The sequence below is a fragment of the Protopterus annectens genome, chromosome 11.part0 (genome assembly GCF_019279795.1).
Source record: "Protopterus annectens isolate FY-2018-M chromosome 11.part0, PAN1.0, whole genome shotgun sequence".
NCBI lineage: Eukaryota > Metazoa > Chordata > Ceratodontiformes > Protopteridae > Protopterus > Protopterus annectens.
This window is the reverse complement of record NC_056745.1, coordinates 955,263,101-955,285,785: the sequence shown is the minus strand read 5'-3', so window position 1 is coordinate 955,285,785 and position 22,685 is coordinate 955,263,101. Positions and strand designations below refer to the sequence as shown.

At 35.9% G+C, this 22,685-nt stretch overlaps 1 protein-coding gene across 3 annotated transcripts in view; it reads right to left on the bottom strand.

The window, feature by feature from the left end:
• ELAPOR2 (endosome-lysosome associated apoptosis and autophagy regulator family member 2) overlaps positions 1-22,685 on the bottom strand; it is a 1,439,853-nt gene that overhangs the window by 491,166 nt on the left and 926,002 nt on the right. For all 3 annotated transcript variants that reach the window (XM_044088347.1, XM_044088349.1, XM_044088348.1), the window contains one exon: positions 382-510. In XM_044088347.1, coding sequence (XP_043944282.1) covers positions 382-510 — 129 coding nt within the window. The remainder of the gene's footprint in view (positions 1-381; positions 511-22,685) is intronic.

The window sequence follows — 22,685 nt, the reverse complement described above, 5'->3', positions numbered from 1 at the left end:
TGATTTGTTTACACAAGTATGAAATATTATGGTAAGGAAATCGCTAGTTAATCAAGAGATCTAAATTTTTGAAACCACAATGAAATCACTGTTTAATACACAAAACTAACAGCTAAACTTGTATTGATCAGTTCAGTTTAATTATGACTGCCTGATAATGGTGAAGACAGAAATGGTATTACCTGGATACAGGACAAAGATAATAATGTATTAATGTGAAATATACATCAAAGAATAAGAAGCAAATATGATCTCCATTTTCTACATTATCCCCGGCATGAAAAATAAAAAAATGTTACATCATTTTTATTTGCAGTATATCGTCAGAAATAGGTTATCATTTGCACTTTTTGAAGCAAGAAAATATATGCATTTACTCACCATTCATGCCATTACATTTAGTATTCCCTACATTGAAGCAGGAAGTTTTCATATTTGAAGGCAATATATTCCACCATTTATACTCAAAACCTAAAGCAGGCTCTGTTCCAGCAGGACAGGGTTTGCATTCTAGGAAAAAAAACAATTAATATTACTTTTCAGACACGAGAGTATGCAAAGCACAGATTATGTTAAATAATAGAATATGCTGTACTGGAATTTTTTAGACATTCTGTCAGGTACTAAAATGGAAAAAAAACACTCACAGAACACGGCTAAAAGTAAGTTCTAAGCAGACAATAATAAACAACATTGTAGAAATAACACATGCACGTTTTGTACTTTTTTAATTACTATATATTATTTATTTTTTATATTTTGAATGTAAAATATTTCTTCATCTAATGTTTCAAGCTTACTGTAGCATATGTAACTTTTGTTGCAGGAAAGACTTTACTTCCAAAATATAAGTTAAGCAAGTATTTAATGTCTATATGCACGCGCGCACACACACACACACACACACACACATATATATATATATATATATATATATATATATATATATATATATATATAAATATTCAGGAACTCAGACACGCAGACATTCAGAAAGAGACATGCAGATAGATTCATAGACAAACACAGAGAAAAAACACACACAGCTTTTAACAGCCAGCTTGTTGAAGGAACACATCCTCATAGGTCTATATATATATATATATATATATATATATATATATATATATATATATATATATATATATATAATGCAAAGCATTTCAACTCTTCCGAAAATCTCCCTCTAACTAGAAAAACAAAATCCCTGGTTTTGATGCTTTCTGCTCTACATTTCTTTTCTAGGTTAATAATGAATATAGTCAGCCAATAATGCCTAGCATTAAGAGTTTCATACCTCTATTTTAAAACATAAAGATGCTAATGGACTGCCTATTGCAATAAGAATGGTCTCCATATGTGTCCATCTGTGTCTCTTGCACTCTCACTCACACACATTTTTCTTTTTTTTTTTTTTATTTTAGTGTTTTCTTTTCATTTTATGCCCACTAAACCTCAAAATGCCCCTTAGCAAAAGAATAAAATGGTGACCGTTAGCATTTCAACTGATCAAGCTTCACGGCAGCATAAGCAGCAGAATTGATTTTTAGTAGGCATCACCTCTACATTAACACTCTGCTGCAGACTGTTCATTCTCCAATCAAGGTTTAATGTACAGTTTGCACATTCTCTAAGAACACATTAAAAGATGTTAAAGATACAACTTCACAAACACATATCTTCTGATTTTGTGTTAACCTCCACAAAGTCAGTGCCACGATGAGGACAGGGCAAAGGGGGCAGCTGTGCAAACTGTTAAGGGGCATGATCTGCAGCTGCTAATAGTGTGGAAGTTCGGCACAGGCATTGCTTTATGAAACTGGGAGACTATTATGGTTTCATACATGAATGTTGATACTGCATTTGCGGTTATGGCTGATGTGGTGAAGTGTTCAGTGTGGGCGTGATGGTTTAATTGTAGGAAGCAACTTGCTCCAGTTTCAGAGCAGATTAAGTTTTTTTGTCTTCATCTTTAAGAAGACCTATTTTTATGCTTCACAAATTTGAGCGGGGGGGGGGCACCACTTTGGGGAACTGCACAGGATGCCAGTTGACCTATCTACATTTATGCACAAAGAACTTTGGCCTACTGTACCTTAAAGTTAACTATGGAAGTAAATTCATTTTCTTCCTCATAATGCCTCTCTTGGTACAACTGTTTTTAACTAAACAGCAAGAATTTAACTTAAAATTTAAGAAGGCAGAAAAGACTGAAAAAAAAATAGGCAGGATTTCTAGATCCTCAAACTGCATCTGTCAAAGCACTTCATGCAGCCATACAAATAAATAGGGAGGTTCAGTAAAGTGCCTAATAGCTTGTACATGTGTTTGGTGATAAGAGATACAACTGGCTTCTTGCTGCCATTTGTATGGTAATGGGAGGAAACTTGCTATAAGTGTTTTATGTGTTACAAATATTAAAGCCTCCTACACTTTTTTTAATACTAACAATGTATCAACACTATTAAACACCCTCATGTATTACGAGTTATTATCAGGTTTTTAACCACGATTTCATTTAGTTATATTTCTTCAAATTCATTTCTCAAAGCAATATGAAATTGGGTAATAACTGATTATTTGATCATAATTCTCTATGTCATTAAATTAAATAGAAAAAAGAAGCAATTTTTACTAAGCTGTCATGACTGTTTTAAATACTAGTATACTGGGTTGTGATCAGTCTGCTGCAACAGGCTTCAATCAAAATCAATTGCTCAATTTTTGTACACATCAAACCCTTTTTATTCATAAATGTATATTTTTAAGCTTCAGATTTTAGTATTCATATAGTTACACCACAATAGCTGGTACATAATTCACCAATGCTTATATAAATCAAATGGTAATTAATTCATCTTTATATAAGGGCATGAGATTAAGAAAATACAGTTCTAGTGTTGGATATGTCATGTGGTACACAAGTAAACTCTGTATTACAAGCTAGCAGACAATCCCCTTCCTTCTTATCCAATCTAAATTTAATTATAAATCTTCCTAATTTGTGTTATCCTTTGCAAAGAAACTGAATGTGGGCACTTTTTTTCCTTTTACAATGTTCCACCTTTTTCTGATTAAAGTTACTTTAGAGATACCGACTTTTTAGTACTCTGTTGCAAATTTGTTATCCTCTGATCTTAACAATATTACTAAGATATTCATTCTTATGCACTGAGAAAGAACATTAAAAATCACATTCTCTAATAACTTTTTGTTGACAGACTTTGTTAATATATATTCAAACAGAAAACACAAACAATTCCTAATCATTTCTTTAGCAGCAGGCATAAAAAATGGTCAAGTATTTAACTAAGTAAACAGTACCTGTATTTATTCACCTGCAAAGCATGCAGGGAATTTGTTACTTTTCCTTGAAAACTGCAATACTTAAGGCTGACAGATTTGTCTTAATAAACTAGATCTGATCTAATAAAAATGCAATTCAAACTGGTCTAATTTAATATTGGCCAAGGATAGCACTAATTCAGACTTCGTTAAGCAATATGAATATCTCAGCCTTAAATGCTCTGATACATTTGAAAAATTCTCAACAGGTCCTGCAAAGAAAATGAATGCCGTTTTTTTTTTCTCTTACCTTGTTTAAAGGTTCTGACACGTATCCACAGAACAATTAATTTAAAGGTATCCTGTTCCTTCCTGAATGGAAATGAACACTAACATGTAGCCACAATGTTAAAACATGTCAATATGCAATAAGTGTCACAAATGGAAAGTGTTTATAATGTTTTAAAAGCTGCATTTTTGAGTATTATAAATCTAAATTATTAATAAATGCTTAACTAAAATCTGACTGAAGAGATATTCTCAAGTTTCCATACCATACAGTAAGCACACAGGATACCCTGGCAGTTAGTGCACTAAAATAAAACTATGAGCTGTAAACCAGCTGCTTTCTGTAGTCCATTGTTTGATTCCCACAACCTCCATTTGCCTACCATGTCATTCTGAAGCAAGTCACTTAATCAAACAGTGTTCTCATGCAATTTGGAAATTGAGCTAGGCTTCTCATTGGTTTCTTGGACCATATGCTTAGTTAACTCTCTATGAACGGTTACATTTTCACCTTTACCTTAAGTGTAAAAAGCAGGTAATTTCTTAAGTATACAGTTCCACAAGGTCACAGTTAGTGTTAATGAATCGCTTATAAGTATCCAAAGTACTATAAACAACAAAATCACTCAGCGATTCAAACCTCAGCCAAGGAAGTCACAATACTTGCCAAAAATAAAAGATTTTTATTGTTTTTGTAGGTAAGCATTTTTGTGGTGCTGTTCACACCACTTCTTCAGACCTTTTTACAACCATGCATCTCATTCCACTCCAATTTATATCAAATTTTAAACCAACCCATTAGCCTATTTGCTTTAATTAAATAAATTAACCTATTAACATCTCATAAGACACTTCATAAAAGCATTGCTTAAAGTACACATACACCTCTTATGAGATGTTAACAGTTTAATTTATTTAATTAAAGCAAACAGGCTAATGGGTTGTTTTACAATTTAGTATAAATTGGAGTATAATGAGATGCATGGTTGTGGAGATGTGGGCCGTGTAAGCATTGCCCTTACATGATGAATGAGACACAGATTTGGGTAGAGTAGGCCCCCTCAATTGGTCAAACTTGCTGGGGGCAACTGTGACAGTAAGGGTTTAGTTTACGTGAGTGTCTGTCACAGTTGCAATGGGTTTTACATAGGTAAAACCGAGAGGACCTTACCTTATAAGTTTGGTATAGTGGAAATTATTGGTATCAACATCAGGGGAAGCAACTGGTCTAATAACAGGGAGATGTGAATTTAAGTGCCAGATTAAACTTAATGCAAACATCCCCCCCAGTATGAATGAACACCTCTCATTAATTCCAATTAAAAAAAAAAAAGAGTATTAGTTAATATTTGGTTAAAAATATTTTTAAGGTATTTTAACCAGTATTTTTTATGTACTTCTAATTTTTTATTTAGTTTTAAACAACCATATAAATTAAATGCTACATATTTTGTAATGTTGCTTTAAGTGGTTTATGTGTAGAAGTTAATTGATGACACCCGATGCTTTATTAATGTTGCATCTGAGTAAGCAGTTTGGTTTTGATAAAGTCCTGCATGTGTTCAAACGAAAGCGCTTACCGAGACTGTTGTTTGTTGCCTTTTGTTACTTAATGAAAATGTTAATAAATTTGTGTGGTTACAACTACGGACTGATCCTAGAACTACCCTCTCACTCCCAGAAGGTAGTTATTATGTTTTTTGGTGTTCTGGACTTCCACCTTTATGATTTTACTGTTAGTTGTGGTTGTTTTGGAGTGTTTTGGGAGTTCAGAGGTTTACCATACAGAAGGGCTACTACGGAGGTAGTTTACCTTGATTTTCATCTTTATTTTTTACTATGAAGTCTAAGAGCAGCTCTGATTTAAGCCAGACTGGTGTTAGAGGTGCAGTTTCTACAAGTAACACCACTGTGAACAAAGACAAAGGGAATTTAACCCAGCTTATCAAGCTTATGACACTGCAATAACAGCAAATCCAAAACACGTTGGATATACTACAGTTCCCAGCAGCCCTTGTTACAAATCCACAGTCAACGCTGGCAACAACTTCCATTTTAGGTGGTGGAGAACTTTCAAATAGTCAAGGGACTTCTGGTTCAGTGTTCATGAGTAGTATTCCTTGTGGGCAAGGGGCAGGGAGAAACGCTGAGGATTTTAATCACTTTACTCATTTTGAGCAATGGTTGATTAAAGAACCAATGTTACTCCACGAAGAGCAACCTGCAAGGCCAATGGACATTTATAACAGTCTACAAACCTTTGAATCTAAAATGAGCAAGGTATGTAATTTACAAGTTGATAATGCATACCTTGCTGAATGTATTACAGTGCAAAGTATTCCCAAAGGACTCCATATGTCTAAATTTCCAAACAGAATCCCTGTTGGTCAACAAGAATTAGATGAACTACTTGCCAAGTTTGATAGGCACAGCATTGAACAGTTGCATTTTGTCATAAGGATTAACAATAACAGAATTAAAGAGTTTTTGAATGATGTTAATGTTTTGAATAATGAAATATTAAATTATGATAATTTTTCTTCCAATTTTGAGAATAAATATGACAATATTTTTGACAAGATTGAGCAGCAAGTTAAAGAAAATGTACTTAGGAAGCAAAAAAAGCTTAAAAGAGATGAGTTGAAATACAGACAAAAAGAGGCATATCCCCTTTCTAAAAGTTACTTTGGGCCCCCTATAAACGTTAATAGAAATGTTAACCAAGTGTTGGATTTGGATTCCTGTAGTTATGAGGTTGGACTAGGAGAAAACAATGGAATTTTCACAATGATGTTGATGAGTTTTTTTGACCAAGAGTATCCACCTCTACATAGATCTGAAAGAATTCAAAATAGAAACAGGAACAGACAGAATTTTTTAGGTCAACCACAGACCCCGAAGGGACAGATACAGAGATGTCACAGGAATTTTTGGAGGAGCAGCAAGGGGAACAGGTTTTGAGTAACTCAGTGCAAGGGAAATCTATTATTTTATGTTTTAAGGGTAAACTTTTGAGTTCCCAGGGGTTTAACATTTATGTACTTTTCCATTATCGGGGCAACAGCTGTAATGAGCTGCTGGAAGGTTAGCACGAGGTGGCAATCATTTTATATAAGTAGAGAAAAAATACCGTGTATTGACCTTTCATAAAACCAGTTTAAGTAGTCCAATTTTTTTTTACTTAAAAACGATACACAATTGTACACTGTTGCCATAAGGGAGGAGTGGCCAGTGCTCCCCCACGCACACTTTTTTTGTGGGCAGTTTGATCGATAAATCCTAAGTTTTTACATATTGCCGAACTGTACTCGAATGTCTACATGTGTGTAACCTTTCCCCTGTAAATGTACTTTTAGAATTACCATTTTGAAGCTAATATTTGAGAACTTGAAAAATCGTTAGTACATCACTAGCAGTAGTGCAGTTTTTCAGTTAATTATTTCTGCTGTCATCACTGATTGCATGTTTAATCGCTTCAAAGGCCTGCACTCGTATATGGTTCTACTGTCATCACTGAATGCATGTTGACTCATATGCTCCACTGTCAATCTTTTGAAAGTGTGCAAGGGATGGGTGGTGTAAGATGGAGTTTGCTACTGCGAATCAGACGCAGCACTTCTTGGTGATACTAGCCTTCGCATTGTTTTCCTATGGTTGTGACAAACTGTTTCAGCTGAAGTAATTGATGTTTAGTAGCTATGTAGTTGTGTGTATAACAGTTTAAGGTTGGAGAAATGAAATGTGGTTGCTGCTGTAGTTGTCGCATATTGCTAAGTTGGATGTATTTGTCTTTTTTAAATGAAAGTACAACCTGGGGCTTTGAGTGAAATGTCTTACCATTATGAAATGTATTAATCATTTTTAGATTAGTATTCCTTAATCTGTAATTGCTTAGCAAGTGTAGGTGTTATCTTTTTGGTAGCTTATTTAATAGCAGTGTTTTAGTAGCAATGGAGTTTGTCATTACAGCTGTTGCCCCGATAACAGAAAAGTACCAACATTTATAACTACACAGACTGTGTCATTACAGATACCCATTTTTCTTTATTTAAGAAGGGGTTTAAGTTTGTTCCAGGTAGGAACACAGATATTGTGGATGTGCTGAGTTCAAACTTTACATCAAAAAGTTGAATCTATGATTTTAAGGACTGTAATGACAACAAGGACCTGGTAAAGAACAAGTTGAGAAGGAAAGTATTTTTAATCCTCCCCTGCACCCCACACTTGGGTTTTGAGAAAGTTTGTGCCAGGGAGATTTACCAGGCACATCATACCCACAAAGACAAATATTATAACCTCACTAAGAATGAGACCTCGTTGCTGTGTAGCATAAGGGAGACTGACAACATCAGGGTTATGAAGCCGGATAAAGGGGGAGGGATAGTATTGGTAGATAAGAATGATTATGTGAATGATATCTCCAGCATGTTTTGTGACACTGAAAAATAGGAAAATGTGTCCAAGAATGAGATTAGCATCACACACAGGAAATTACAGTTATTTTTTGGAAGACAGTTTGTTACAGGGAGTTATTAATGAAGAAAGTTACAACTTTCTACAAAATGAACACCCTTTTATCCTTACAGCATTCGGTATTCCAAAGGTACATAAGAATGCACACATCCCCCTTACTGGTTTATAGTGGCACCACACAACAGTTCCATTTATTTCTTTGGGATTTTTGTTGACCGTTTACTCAAGGTTACACTACGTCCCATTATACATGTTCTGATTAATGGGATTTTTTTATCCAGGATCAAACAAGAACTGTACAGTGAGACAACAGGATTCCTAACAATAGATGTGGTAGATCTCTTTAGCTCTACACCCCATGACACTGGTTTGGAATTACTTTTAGAAGCTATTATGAACTATACATCTTTGAATGTGGCTCTTGTTACCTTTGTTATGGAAGTGATGGACAGGATCCTTCACAATAATTATATCATCTTTGAAAATGAATATGTTAAACAGTTAAAAGGGGTAATGATGGGATTCAGCTCATGAGGAAACAGATATGTTTTTAATTCAGGTGTTGCAGGTAAATGGAAGATTTATCTGCACTATTTGGATGACATCTTTGTCTTGTGGAAAGGTGACACTGTATTGGTTGACAATGTTGCGGGTTATCTTAATAGTGTGACTATTTTAAGTTTACTCACAATTTTTCCCCTGAGTCTATTGACTACTTAGATGTCACCATCACTAGAGATGTCCCATGGTGTCTTTACTTCTAGAGTATTTCGGAAACCTATGTACTCCAATAGCTTTCTGTTTTTTGACAGCAATCCTTGCCTATATGTAAAGAGAAATATTGTAAGGGGGCAGACGATCAGAGGGGCTAGAATGTGTACCTCTCTTGTAGATCTTAAAATAGAACTAGGTTTTTTACTATATATGTTTGTAGTTAGAGGTTACCCTGAGGAATGGGTACAACAAATTAGTTTGGAAGTTTTAGAAGGATGGGGAACTAACTTTGTCCTCCTACTAGATCAGAACTTAGTGGAGAACAAAATGGTTAAAAAGAGCAGTTGTAATTTTTCACATTCTATGGTTACTTCATTTGGTTCTTTTGGCCATAAAGTGCAGGACCTAATGGCTAAGAATTGGGTTATTTTAGAAGGGAATGATGAGATATTCCACCATTTAAGGAGTAGACCTTTGTTTACTTATAAAGTGGGACACAATATTAAATATTTATTAGAACAAACACTTCCAAAGAAAAATTTTATGAAAGGAACTAGGAGATGTGGGGCATGTAAACATTGCCCTTACGTGATGAATGAGACACAGATTTGGGTAGGTAGGCCCCCTCAATTGGTCAAACTTGCTGGGGGCAACTCTGACAGTAAGGGTAGACCTTTGTTTACTTATAAAGTGGGACACAATATTAAATATTTATTAGAACATACACTTCCAAAGAAAAATTTTACGAAAGGAACTAGGAGATGTGGGGCATGTAAGCATTGCCCTTACGTGATGAACGAGACACAGATTTGGGTAGAGTAGGCCCCCTCAATTGGTCAAACTTGCTGGGGGCAACTGTGACAGTAAGGGTTTTTAGTTTACCTGAGTGTCTGTCAGGGTTTCAATGGGTTTTACATAGGTAAAACTGAGAGGACCTTACGTAAACGCATATATGAACACCTTTAAGTTATAGAGACAAAGAAAGTCAACAATGCCCTATATAGACACACACAATCATGTTCTACACATAAGGGGTTTAAGTTTGGTATAGTGAAAATTATTGGTATCAACATCAGAGGAGGCAATTGGTCTAATAAACAGGAAAATGTGAATTTAAGTGGCAGATTAAACTTAATGCAAACAGCCCCCTGGGATGAATACCTCATTAATTTCAATTTTAAAAGAAAGAGCATTAGTTTTGTAATATTTGATTATAAATATTTTTAAGGTATTTAACCAATATTTATATACTTCTAATTTCTTATTTAGTTTTTATCATCAATATAAATTCAATGTTACATATTTTGTAATGTTGCTTTAACTGGTTTATTATGTATGGAAGTTAATTGATGACACCTGATGCTTTATTAATGTTGCATCTGAGTAAGCACTTTGGTTTTGATAAAGTCCTGCATGTGTTCAGATGAAAGCGCTTACCGAGATTGTTTGTTGCCTTTTGTTGCTTATTGGAAACGTTAATAAATTTGTGTGGTTACAACTACAGACTGATCCTTGAACTATCCTCTCACTCCCAGAAGGTGGTTATTGTGTTTTTTGGTGTTCTGGACTTCCACCTCTACATTTTTACTGTTAGTTGTGGTAAAAAAAACATAAAACAAACATTTAAGATAAAAGAAATTGTAATAAAGAGTAAACATCAAGAAATAATGCAAGAATTTAAACTTTAAATGAAGAGGCCCAATACTGTCACATAAGAGAAGTAGTCTCAGAACACTTGCAGCTATCAATAGTTAATGCTAAGGCTTTGTGGTAATTGATTTGTAGGCCTTATATTTTATTAAATTTAATAATATTTCCCATACCTCATAGATGTTTCTGTTTGATAATATGAGTAAAAGGATGTCCTCTACAGGCAGCGCTATTCTCAAATTACTTCTCTTTAACTGTAGTATAACCCTGGATGTCCAAATATTTGCAGTTATCCTACTGCTTTACTAAATAAAAGCAATGCTTGCAATGGCCAGTGCCATGCAGTACTTTTGGTGAATAGCATTCATTTTCTTAAGAGATGTACCTTCCAGTTTTGACACAAGATTCTACAGTCTTCATATAGATTAGCTAGTATCTATTGCTGTATCAGGGAAAGCAACTTGTGTTACTAATTCATTTGAATAGCACCAGTTTAATATGCTGAAAGATTTTTAGGCATAATTGCACCCTTGCACCCCTCATGTTCGGACTACACAGAAGAAGGTGTCCTCTGTGTGACTGCCATGCCAAATGGCCATGATGTCATATGTAAATGATGCATGATTGACTGACATGCAGATCTGCCAGTAACATCATACGTACATTGGTTGTCACATGTAAGCGTGTGTGTGTGTTTGTGTTGATTATTGGGTAATATACCACACTCACTTTGTCGGTTATTGCTATATTATACAATAACCGACCATTAACATTCAAAAAGGAGCATGTTGATTGGTCAACCTTACCAGCATGTCTGTTGTAAATCAAGAATATACCAACAATAAAAGTCCAGCCATTAAAGTATCATTGAGTGGTCAGACTTTTTTTTCCATATCATTAAAGTAGGCAAACACACAAAATGAATGATAAAGCACTTATATTAATTAAACTAACAATTAAAATTTGGCAATACAATTTATCTTAATGACTAAAAAGCATTTGAAGGAAAATGACAGCTGCTATGCAATGCATCTGATGACTTCATTGCTCACTTAATCTGGTGTTAATGTTAAAATAAATTAAACAATTGCATTTTTTTATTTTTATTTATATCTGTGTTATATCTGCACAATGTACTTCTAAATCCTTTAGTGGATATAAACTCAATGCATGCTTGCTTATTTGAATACTTGCATAACAAGAAGAAAAAAATACAAAAGAAAAAAATACGAATAAAGAGTCAAAAAAATGCAAAACTGAGTGCAAATGAACACCACAGCACCTCACCCCTGCCCAGTATGCATGTACAGTACATCAACAAAGCAGTGGAATCGGGGAAACAACAGGGAAGAACACCATGGTGCCATTATACAAAGGCATTATTTAAAAAAGTAAGTAATTTTTTTCTTAAATAATGTCATTGTATAATAGCAATAACCAATGATGTGTATGTGGCATATTGAAGATTTATCCACAGGTGGCTTTGTTTAATCACTAGGGCTTAGCTCTTGTGATTAAACCACACCAACCATGAATAAATCTTCAATTGATTACATTCACATCATTGGTTATTGCCATATTAGAAAATTAGTACCTCATATTCATCTCAGTTTTTTACTATTTTATTAAACAGAGTTCTTCATAAGAATGCTTGTCTATTGCAGCATTTCTACTCGTATTTGATTTTGCAGTATTCATGCCTCATACCATAAATATCTTCAACAATGTGTCAACAGTTATATATTTATTTCTGTAGTACGTTTACAGTTTAGTACTGTTATACATTTTTTTTTCACTGTAATACAAATTGTTTAACTCAATAGACAAATCTTAATATCATGCATTACACAGTTACAGTATTGTTAGGAACTGCAAATCCTTCAAGAAATATACCTTTGCATGGTATTTTAAAAATCAGTGTTTATTTACCTGAATCGTATTCTTTTTTTTTTTTGTTAGTAATATGAAATTGCGATGCGATGAAATGAACACAACAGGATTTAAAAAAAAAAAGACAGCCATTGTAGGCAGCACTGCAAAGTCACCATTTTTTTTGGTTTGGTTAAGCTTAACAAACTGAAAATGTGAGCTTATTCTACATGGTTCTTTTAAAAATCAATGATTATTTCCCTGAAATGCATTATTTTGTTAATTAATTTGAAATCGTGATGTGATGAAATGGTGTAAATTGACCAATTCCTTTTGTTTGCTTTTAGCAGTATTATTAAAGTCCTCATAATAGGAATAACTGCAGGGCACGTACTTTGGGCATAACTGTATCCTTTTACTGTTATACAAATTGCTTTAACTCACTTAAAGTTCATATGTAGTGATGTGCTGAGTACCTGATGAATATTCATGAGGTCGGTAAGGATCTCACTATGAATATCCATTAAACATTCATACATGTCACCGAGTGTTGGGCGGTGTGCTTTGCTACTGCACATCCATGCGGGGTACTAGGATACAATTATGTAGATTTTTAATTTCTAGAGGCAGCAGCACCTGTTTGTAATTGAAATACTGCAGACATTAGAAAATGCAGTGTTATGAGTCTGCATCATTGGAATGAAGTCAGAATGATCCTGATTGATGAAGGCAGTGAAAATTGGTTTACATCATTTTACCAATATAATTATAGTTTATAATTCATGTTTAGCAAGGCAGATTGAAACTAGCCTGAGGTTCATAAGCATGAAGGCATTTTCCAGGAAAGGTGAATCATGTTTTCCATTAATATGGTATTGAAAATGTTAAGTAATCTTGCCACACACATCAGTGAGAACTAGCTATACAGCTCATGAAAGCACGTGGACATAACATCCTCATGTGCCAGCACAAATTTTTACAAGGACAATGGTTATCATATTTCCTGTACAGTACTATCACAGACAAAAAAGGTTCGATTCTGACCTATTTTAAAAAGTTAATAAATCTGAGGAAGCAAAATTGACATTCTTACATTTTTTCAGAAATTTGGTTTTGTTAATTCAGTTGTTAATTCCGCAGAAAAGGACACTAAAGGTGACAGCCACAGCTAATCTATTCCCCGCATTTTATACTGTGGTAGCACCCCCCCAATTAAGACAACATACTGGTAGAACTTGCGAAGGTAGAAAAGCTCAAACCATTTTGTGCAGCTAAATGTGTGCTCTCAACCCTGAATGGCATGGCAGAAATTTATCACTGAGGCTGTTTTCCATGAATGCAAGCTTACCAAAAGCATAAAGCTTCAACCCTTTTATTTTACAGTAACTACATTAAGATCTCCTGTTGACTGCAGAACCTCTTTAAATACGAAGGTATAGATATGCCTTATTTTTCTACAGTTTTACAAGGTATATTCCTGGAGATTTTAGGAACAGAATTCCTTGGCAATCAGTGAATAGAAAGCAATAGCAGGTTATAGTAGGAAGCTTTCTCTGCAGCCTTCTCAGCTGGAATTAACCATGCTGATGATTGCTCATACATAATTGTCTAATAAATGTAGTATAACTGAGCACTGTTTTGGTCTGGTATTCAGTATACAAACTTAAAATCATTTTCTGTGATGCAGTCCTAGTGCAAATGGGTCTTATGTTTACTTTTCGAGCTATCAAACAAGGCAAAGTGATATAAAATTGCTGGGCTGTGACCCCCAAACATGAAGAGTAACTTACATGTACTGCTTTGTTTATCGCTATTTTTTTTTTTTTTTTGTGAAACATTGAGCCTTCACCGTAGCTTTTTTTTCTACTTTGTTTAAAAAACTGAAGAAGTCTTCCTCAACCAGAGACTTTGCACAATCACACTGTGTAAGCATGTACTACTACAGGGAATCTTCTAAGGGGCAAAAATACAAAACAGGACAGGGATGAGATTCCCTCACTTGCGGAGATATGTCAAGAAAAAATTACTAAGAACAAGTGTGTGCTCATTAGAGAGGCTTAAGGAGACCTGCTGCAGATGACTGAACATAAAATCATTCACTCATTCAATTGATTGCAACTGGCTAGGAGTAGAGCCAGGGCTGTATTTAAATTTTTTTTTTTAGTTACTTGCACAATTTTTAAAAGAATTTTATTTTATTTTTCTCATTCTTCCACATAGCATCAAGGAGGAAACTGTAACAAATAATTGTCCAGTTAGGTACTGCAAATGGATTAATTGTATTATTTGTCACTGATTTGCTGTGTTGGAAAAATGTATAGCCAAGTCAGAAGAAGATGATAAAATGAGTCTTTGAAAAAAATGGCAACACCGCTAACTACAGTTTTATAATTAATCATTGATTAATAAAATTACTGCTATTATGTTCAGTACACTGAGAATTATGTCAGATGTGAGGGTCATTATATCTGCTGCAGAAATGTATAAGCTGTATCTCCTTAAAATTGTTATATCTGTAAAACTTGGCATGAATGACAATGGAATATTAAGGGCAGGAAAGTTGCGATGGTGGGGATTTAGTTAACTCTGATTACTTGGCTAAGTATTGGTTCTGTCCTCTAGAGGAAGATAACTTCCATAAGGTATAGCACTGCACCCACACTATTCCATGCTGGCCCACAATCAGGGAATTACCGGATGGAGACTGTTCCATAAAAGTACTGCCTAATCCAGCTCCTCCATGGTTTTTATTAGGGCTTCTCTGTTTTGTCACTGCAAACACCTTTACTACACAATGGGAAACAGTAACGGAGTTACCTGTGATGCAATACTTCATATTATATTTAAGATTTGCAAAGAAAATGGTACTCTCTGAGGGTGCTTGTAAAGTAATTCTGAATACCATCTGAAAAAGTCTTTCAAAAAACATGTAAAAAACTACCAAAAATCATCATGAAGTAGTAACTCTGCTTAAGGTCCTTGAGTAAGTATAAACAATTTTCATCTTGGGATGTGTTATGAACTGTATTTTGTACCCTTGTACAGTACGTTATTTGTAATGTGTACTGTGAGAGTGTCTCATCATGTCAGAAGAGCATAAATACAGTGACATGCACTGGTGGAAGAAGGATAAAGATGCAGCCTGTATGAGGCGAAAATATGTACTCATAATGTGGTGTTCTAAAACCCGAACCTACTATAAAATATATTTGTATCAGTGAAAAACACTTTGTAAAAGCTGCAGATATAATATCAAAACTTATCAAAATGTCATTATTCTAAGTGGGCAAGAACTTAGTATCTCCATTTTATAGGTGAAAATGCAGGATGCCACACTATGATTAGAATCTTACAAGCTACTTCACTACAGAGGTACAGACCACACTAAGAAGGGCCTAGTCCCAAAAGTTAAAGCCACTACAGTTACCTCTTCATGAGGGACAAGTCTTTGCAATTCCTTATAGACAATTCCTTATCTAAAATCCAAATAATTTCTGGGCATTATTTACTTAACTAAGGCGTCCCCTCGGTCCTCTGTGTGGTGTGCTTGCCTGTAAGTGTTTTTGCTTGGTTTCTGGATTTAATTGTAAGTACTGCAGCAATTCTTAATCCTTGTTTCACATCTTTGAAAGCCATTGACTGCATAAGCTTTAGCACAGTAAGCTGCTATCTATTCTACTATTTTTAGACACTATAAAGCAGAGGTTTTGACTATGTACTATCTGACTGTATCTGAGCTACGTTAATTTGCTAACTTGTATTTCAGAAGCAAATACAGATAAAATACTGTTTGTACTATAACAGTCCTGTAGAACAAAAAGATTATTATAGTGGTGTATCGCCTGTTAATGAGTTAAGGTCAATGCAAAACTACTGCAGCTGATCTGTTTGTTATTTTTCATTTCTGTTCCTTCCCCTCTCCATTAACATAGGCAAATGCATGGCATTAACGTTGTGTATGTTAAATGAATCAGCCTAATCTACCTGATATATCTGTACTACAGCGATTTTAACCTTTGGCTCTTCTGTCCATTTCCAGCTTTCTTTAATGTCCTCTCCAACTTCAGTCTAGATCCTCACTATCTAAAAGCTTTTTCCAGCTTTCTTTAATCTCCTCTCAAACTACAGTCTACATCCACATTATCTAAAAGCACCAGTCTCTCACCTTTATTCATACTTGGCTCCTCTAAACCCCACTCTGAACTTACTACTTTCTCTCCTTCTTCCTTATACCCCAATTACTTAGTTAAAATTGTTTTCCTTTCTGTACTTTTACAGCTTGAATGCACAGCGTTGTTATACAGGCTGTCCTTCCCATCTGTACCTCATCCCAATTTGGAATACTTTTGTCCGCGATCACCACTTGGAACCTGTTATTGGACAAGTAAGATGTGCCTTCCTATAGCCACACTTTGTAGGTGTCAGTCTTTAGCTTATGCTGTTTAATTTCTGCGGTTTTTGCTTTAGTAATTGCTAGCACACCCGCGGACCTACCCGTGGCTGCATCTATCTTTGTCTTTCCATTCCTTACTTTTAAGTTTTCTTGGGTTAATTGAAGTGCAATTCCCTAATTAAGTCACTAGATGGCAGTAGAACACAAGGCATAATTCATGAGCACAGCTAAATAACAATTTTAGACAAAAAATATTCTGGCATGAAATAATCTATCCTCCCATATAATTAAAGTTTAACCTCCCTTAACATCACAGGAGTGTAGTTTTTCCTTTCAAACTACTTTTTTCTCCCCTTTACCATAACTTTTCTGTTACACAATCTAACTCACCTGTTAAGTAATATCCTAGTGCCTGACCTGACTGACTGGTTAGCGGCATCCTTGCCACTTTGGCTCTACCTGCTCCATTTGCACTTTGGGCTCACTCCACTCTCCAACCCTGCCCCCATATTCCACCCGCCCCCACCATTTCTACATTTATACCCACTAAACCACTCCCATATCCAGACAGACCAATTATATCCCTCCATTCTCATTTACAAACAACCTCACCCCCCTCTCCACCCAATCAGAGCATCCCCTCCTCCCCTTACCTACCCCCTACATTCAAACCATCCCATTCCACTTTCCCTACCTCAAATCCATTCAGCCGTAGCCTGAAGTTCTGATAAATAACTATGCCCACTAAACCTATGCCCTCCATAAACCTAATACCTCTTTTCTTCCCCCTATCCTGCCTTACCTTTCTCCCAAGTCCTCTAAATAATAATCATTTTCTTCCTTTTCATACCACCCACCCATTCTCCATTAATGACAAGCACACCTTATCCTTCATATCCCCCTACCTCTACGTCTTCAATAACTTTCCCCTTTTTCCCTACAAACTTATATTCATCCATAATTACTGCTCTCCAGTACCAAGCAATCCTACTCTTACAACCACACACCCAAATCAGATACAAAACACTCTAAATATCTCTTCTCCCATATCTGTCAACTCATTACCTTCCTCCTCTCTGGGGACATCCACCATAACCCTGGCTCCTCTTCTCCTCAGAACTCAAACACACCCCTACTCAGCCACCCCTCAATCAGAAAGCCCCTCCTCTTCACTACAATTAATGCTCAAAGTCTATGTAACAAAATCCCTAACTTCCATGCCTGGCTTCTCCATAATCAACCAGACATACTATCTATCTCAGAAACCTGGCTGAAACCTCATATCAAGACTCTGAAATTATCCCTCCCAACTACAACATCATTAGGAAAGACAGGACCCATAAGAAAGGCAGTGGAGTAGCACTCCTCTACTCTTCTTCCCTTTCAGTTACCCCTTACAACAAACCCATTCCCCAATTCAACAATGCTGAACTAACCCTAGCCCTACTTCAGGTGAATAAACACAAACACATATGCTTAGCTGCTCTCTACATACCCCTTGGAGACAACATCCCTATTCTTGAAGATATCAACAACAATATTACCAATTTCCGTCCTATTGCCATTTTATCCCCTATTTCTAAAATACTAGAAAAGTGCATTCACCTTCAACTTTTACACTACCTTATAGATAACCACCTGCTCACCCCCACACAACATGGGTTCAGACCTGGCCACAGCACTACCACTGCTTTCCTCTCCTTCCTCAAAACCATCAATAAAGCTCATGACTCTGGCTGTTTAGTGTCTACCCTTCTTCTGGACCTATCCAAGGCCTTTGACACTATCTCTCATAAACTTCTTCTATCCAAACTCTCAAATCTTAATCTGTCCATCCCTTCTACCAACTGGTTCAATAGTTACCTCTCTGACAGACAACAAGCTGTCAAATGGAAAAAAAAGCCACTTCCCCTTTCTTAACACTCCTACAGGAGTACCCCAGGGTTCCATATTAGGTCCTTTACTGCTCAACATCTTTATAAATGACTTCCATTTGTAAGTCCCCAAGGCTAATCTCATCCAATACACAGATGACTCTGCAATCATCTGTTCTGCCATCTCTATCTCTTCTCTCTTAAAACTAACCCAAGAAGCCTTCTTTTCCACTGACCGCTGGATGTTACATAATCACTTAGCACTCAATGCATCCAAAACTAAACTTATGATATTCACCCCCTCTAAAACACCATTATAGACAGACTCTTTTATTATTACCAGCCTAAGCAATACCTCCCTCGAGATAGTATCCCAAACTAAACCCTTAGGTGTCCTCATCGACAAACACTTAGTTTGATATTCACCTATAAATGAATATCAAAAAAAATACCAGAAACTTGGTATACTTTACTGCCACTATCGCTACCTCAATCCCTCTACTAAGCTTGTTCTCTCTACTACATACCTCATTCCTTCTCTCCTGTATGGTGCCCCTCTTCTCTTGAACCTATATTTTTCACTGAAGGTTAAACTCTCTTCCTGTTACAATAAAATCTCCATGTTTGCCACTGGTTACAAATCCTCCACCCACCACTGTAATGCCCTCTTCAAATTGGCTAGAACTCCCCAATTATCTTACCTACATCCAACTCAGTCATGCCCAAAAACTTATCTTCTGTCCATCTCTGTCCCTCTCTAGCCTCTTCACTCAAAGTGCATCTACTCAATAGAATCCTGAGATCAGATAACCAAAATCTGATTGAACTTCACAAGCCTGCTTGTCCACCAGGCAAACAACTACTATCCTTTTTTCTATCAAAACTTTTGAACTCCTTGCCACCTCTTATCCGCACCACCAATAGCCACTCTACCTTTAAAACTTTCACTCCCATCTTATATCCCTCTTGGAATGTTCCTGCTCTCACCCTACATAACTACCCTCTATACTATACCCTGCTATAGAGTCTTCCTCCTGCTCTCATCTCCTATCTCTCACTATACTACCACTACCCTCACCCTCTTTTCCTCCCACCCCTTCTCACCCCTCTTACACCACCCCTTCTTGCTATTTCCTTATTTTTTACTTTCATACGTAAGCTCTTCCTATACCCACTGTTCTCTGATATAACTCCAATATGATACCTATGTAAACCTCCTTCACTTCTATGCTTAGATTTTATACTATATAAACTAAGGTTTTTGTCTTCACTTTTTGAAATGTTATTTACCTTTTTCATTTGTAAATTGTATACTCTATTTGTTATTTTTAAATAATTTGCCTAAATTGCATACTGTTCTAACAGAGCGTTTCTCCCCGGGACTCCACTGAAAACAGGCTCTTCATGGTCCAATTGACTATCCCGGTAAACAAACTGTAAAAATAAAATAAAATTATCGAGGATTGGCACTTTTAACAATCATCCTAAAATGGTTGCTGAAATCACACAGTCAGATATGTCACAGATATGCCCGGAAAGGAGTCAGACAGCACATATATGAACCAAGCACTGCTTGTAAAACAGTAGAGAGGAAAGAGTAAGGCTATTAAGTCACGGCCTTAACAAGCATAAAAATCAGAGCTGTGTTAGGTGGGGACAGAATAAAGCGTTAACAATGTCCCAAGCTGTAACTAGCTAGAAAGCAGGAACTTGCAAAACCTTTGCAAGAGTCACATGACCTCAGGCACTACAAAGAACATAATTATACTACAGAATAGAAGCAGTCGCTCTCTACATTGGAAGGCACCCTTACATCCATACATCCAGACCTCTTCAGACCAAACAGTGATAGTGGTAATATATGGAGATTCTTGGGCAGCAGCAGCCAAACCAAATAACGCAGAATTTCTGTTCTAGTGCCATGATACCTTTTTTTTTTAATTTAATACAGAACAAATAAAGTTATAGCTATACAACTAGATGTAGCTATATCACACACACATTTATATACACATACATACAAACACACACACACACATGCACACATACAAAAATATATACATGTACATAGACAAATATATCATGTGATTGCATCATTTGTTAACACAAACCAGAGAACAAAAATGAGGGACTGCATAAATTTGCAACACAAAAAATGAGTAAACCACAAAACAGACAACTTTTCACCCACTATCAGTAAACCCCAGCTACAGAACCCAGATCAAGCATCATCACATGAACAATGGTACTGTTACAGATATGTTCTTTAGTAACTTAATGTGTGTGATTAACGGGCAGGTGTAGAATTAGGGTTAGGGTTAGCACACATGAGTAAGAGTGGACAGGGAGTTTATATCAATTTATCAAAATGACATTAAAAAGGATAGTAAAAGGAAATAGATACTTTTGTGCTCGAGTAATGAAGCCCCCAACTCACTTTCAGACAGTCTGTCTGAACAGTGGTTGTACTACAAGAAGGGTTTTCCACAGATATGGTGAAGGGTTAGGATTAAGGTTAGGAGAAGCATTATGGTTAAGGTTAGCATTAGTAGTAACTACAAGAATCAATTAGAGGAGGTTAGAAAGGATTGGGAAGAGAGACTGGATAAGCAATTCACAAAGAAACAATGGGAGGATATATGTATGTCTCCCAAATATACAACAAAATCTAGAAGATTTAGGATTTTTGTCTGGAAATGTTCACATAAATATTTTTATAACCCAAGCAGACTCCAGAAATGTTTTCCTCAAGCAGACAGTGAATGTTGGAGGTGTAAAGAGGAAGAAAGTGGCAACTGGGAACATATTTTCTTGGAGTGCAGTGAGTTGGTGGACTTTAAGGATTCCCTGCAGGATGCACTGTCGGAGATGCTGGGTGGGTAGACTGGTCTGATGAGGGAGATGATTTTTCTGAGCTACAATACAGAATCAGAATTGCCTAGACACGGTAAGGCCTTGCTGTGTCTAATAATGGTGGCTGCCAAAAAATGCAATTATTAGAACATGGAAATCAAAATCTAAATCAACTATTGGAAGTAGTAAATATAGTAACAGAGATAAAACAACTGGACTTGAGATCTTTAGAAAAGGGCAGGAGCAAACTACACTGGAAAAAATGTGAACTGTGGGAACAATACATACAAGGGAGGAATAAGGTTTAAAAGGCGTCAGAACTTAAATGAGCTATGTAATGTTTGAGTGAGAAAGATTGGGTAGATTATATGTGATGTATAATGTTTGCAACTAGGAATGTGTCAGTATGGTTTGTAATGTAAAATGCTTGTGACTAGGATTGTATTGGTGTGGTTTGTTTTCATGTATATAAATGTACGATTGCCTACATAGTAAGTGATGGTTTAATAAAGATGTTTCTGGTTTAAAAAAGAAGGCAGGGTTTGAATAATTTAATTAATATTGCTTAGTTACAATGATATATAGCAATATATGTGAAGCATAATGTTTGTTCTGTTAATGTTGTTTGATTACTTTTATATGAATGTGGGTTTGCCTATGTCACAAGTGGTAATTCAATAAAGGTGTTGGAGGGGGGGGTTAGCATTAGTAAGTTTGGCAAAGGTAAACAAGACTGAAGCACCTGTACTGATATACTATTTACAAGAAAAACAGCAAGCATTTTTGTAGTTGTGATTATTAGGACCACTGGACCTCATAAAAGTAGACCTTTTTCGATCCATCCTTCAGCTTCTAAAGCTAGTACAATCAACTTTTTAAAGAAAAAAATATATATAGTCATATGTTATTAATCCACCAAAAACAAAATCAAGATGATCGCCCCAGATTTAATAAAACTCCATGTTGGAACAGTGCAAGCCCTATACTGAGTGTACCATGGCCATGTCTGCAGCTCCTCCTCGGCAGCACTCTTTGCATATTAATGAATGTGCACTACTGAGGGAGAGCCGTGTACATGGTTACTGAATCAGTGTAGGGGGTATGTGTTGCAGTGAGCGGGGATATGTAACACATCCCCTGCACTGTCAAAGTGCTGGACAACACTAAAATATTAAATAAATGTCTGTACTCGGCCAGTTGTACAATTTATATGCAGGGGTGTGTTACAGTGTCTGTAATACACCGCCTGTACTGTCAGAGTGACAGATGTCACTGAAATTAAATTT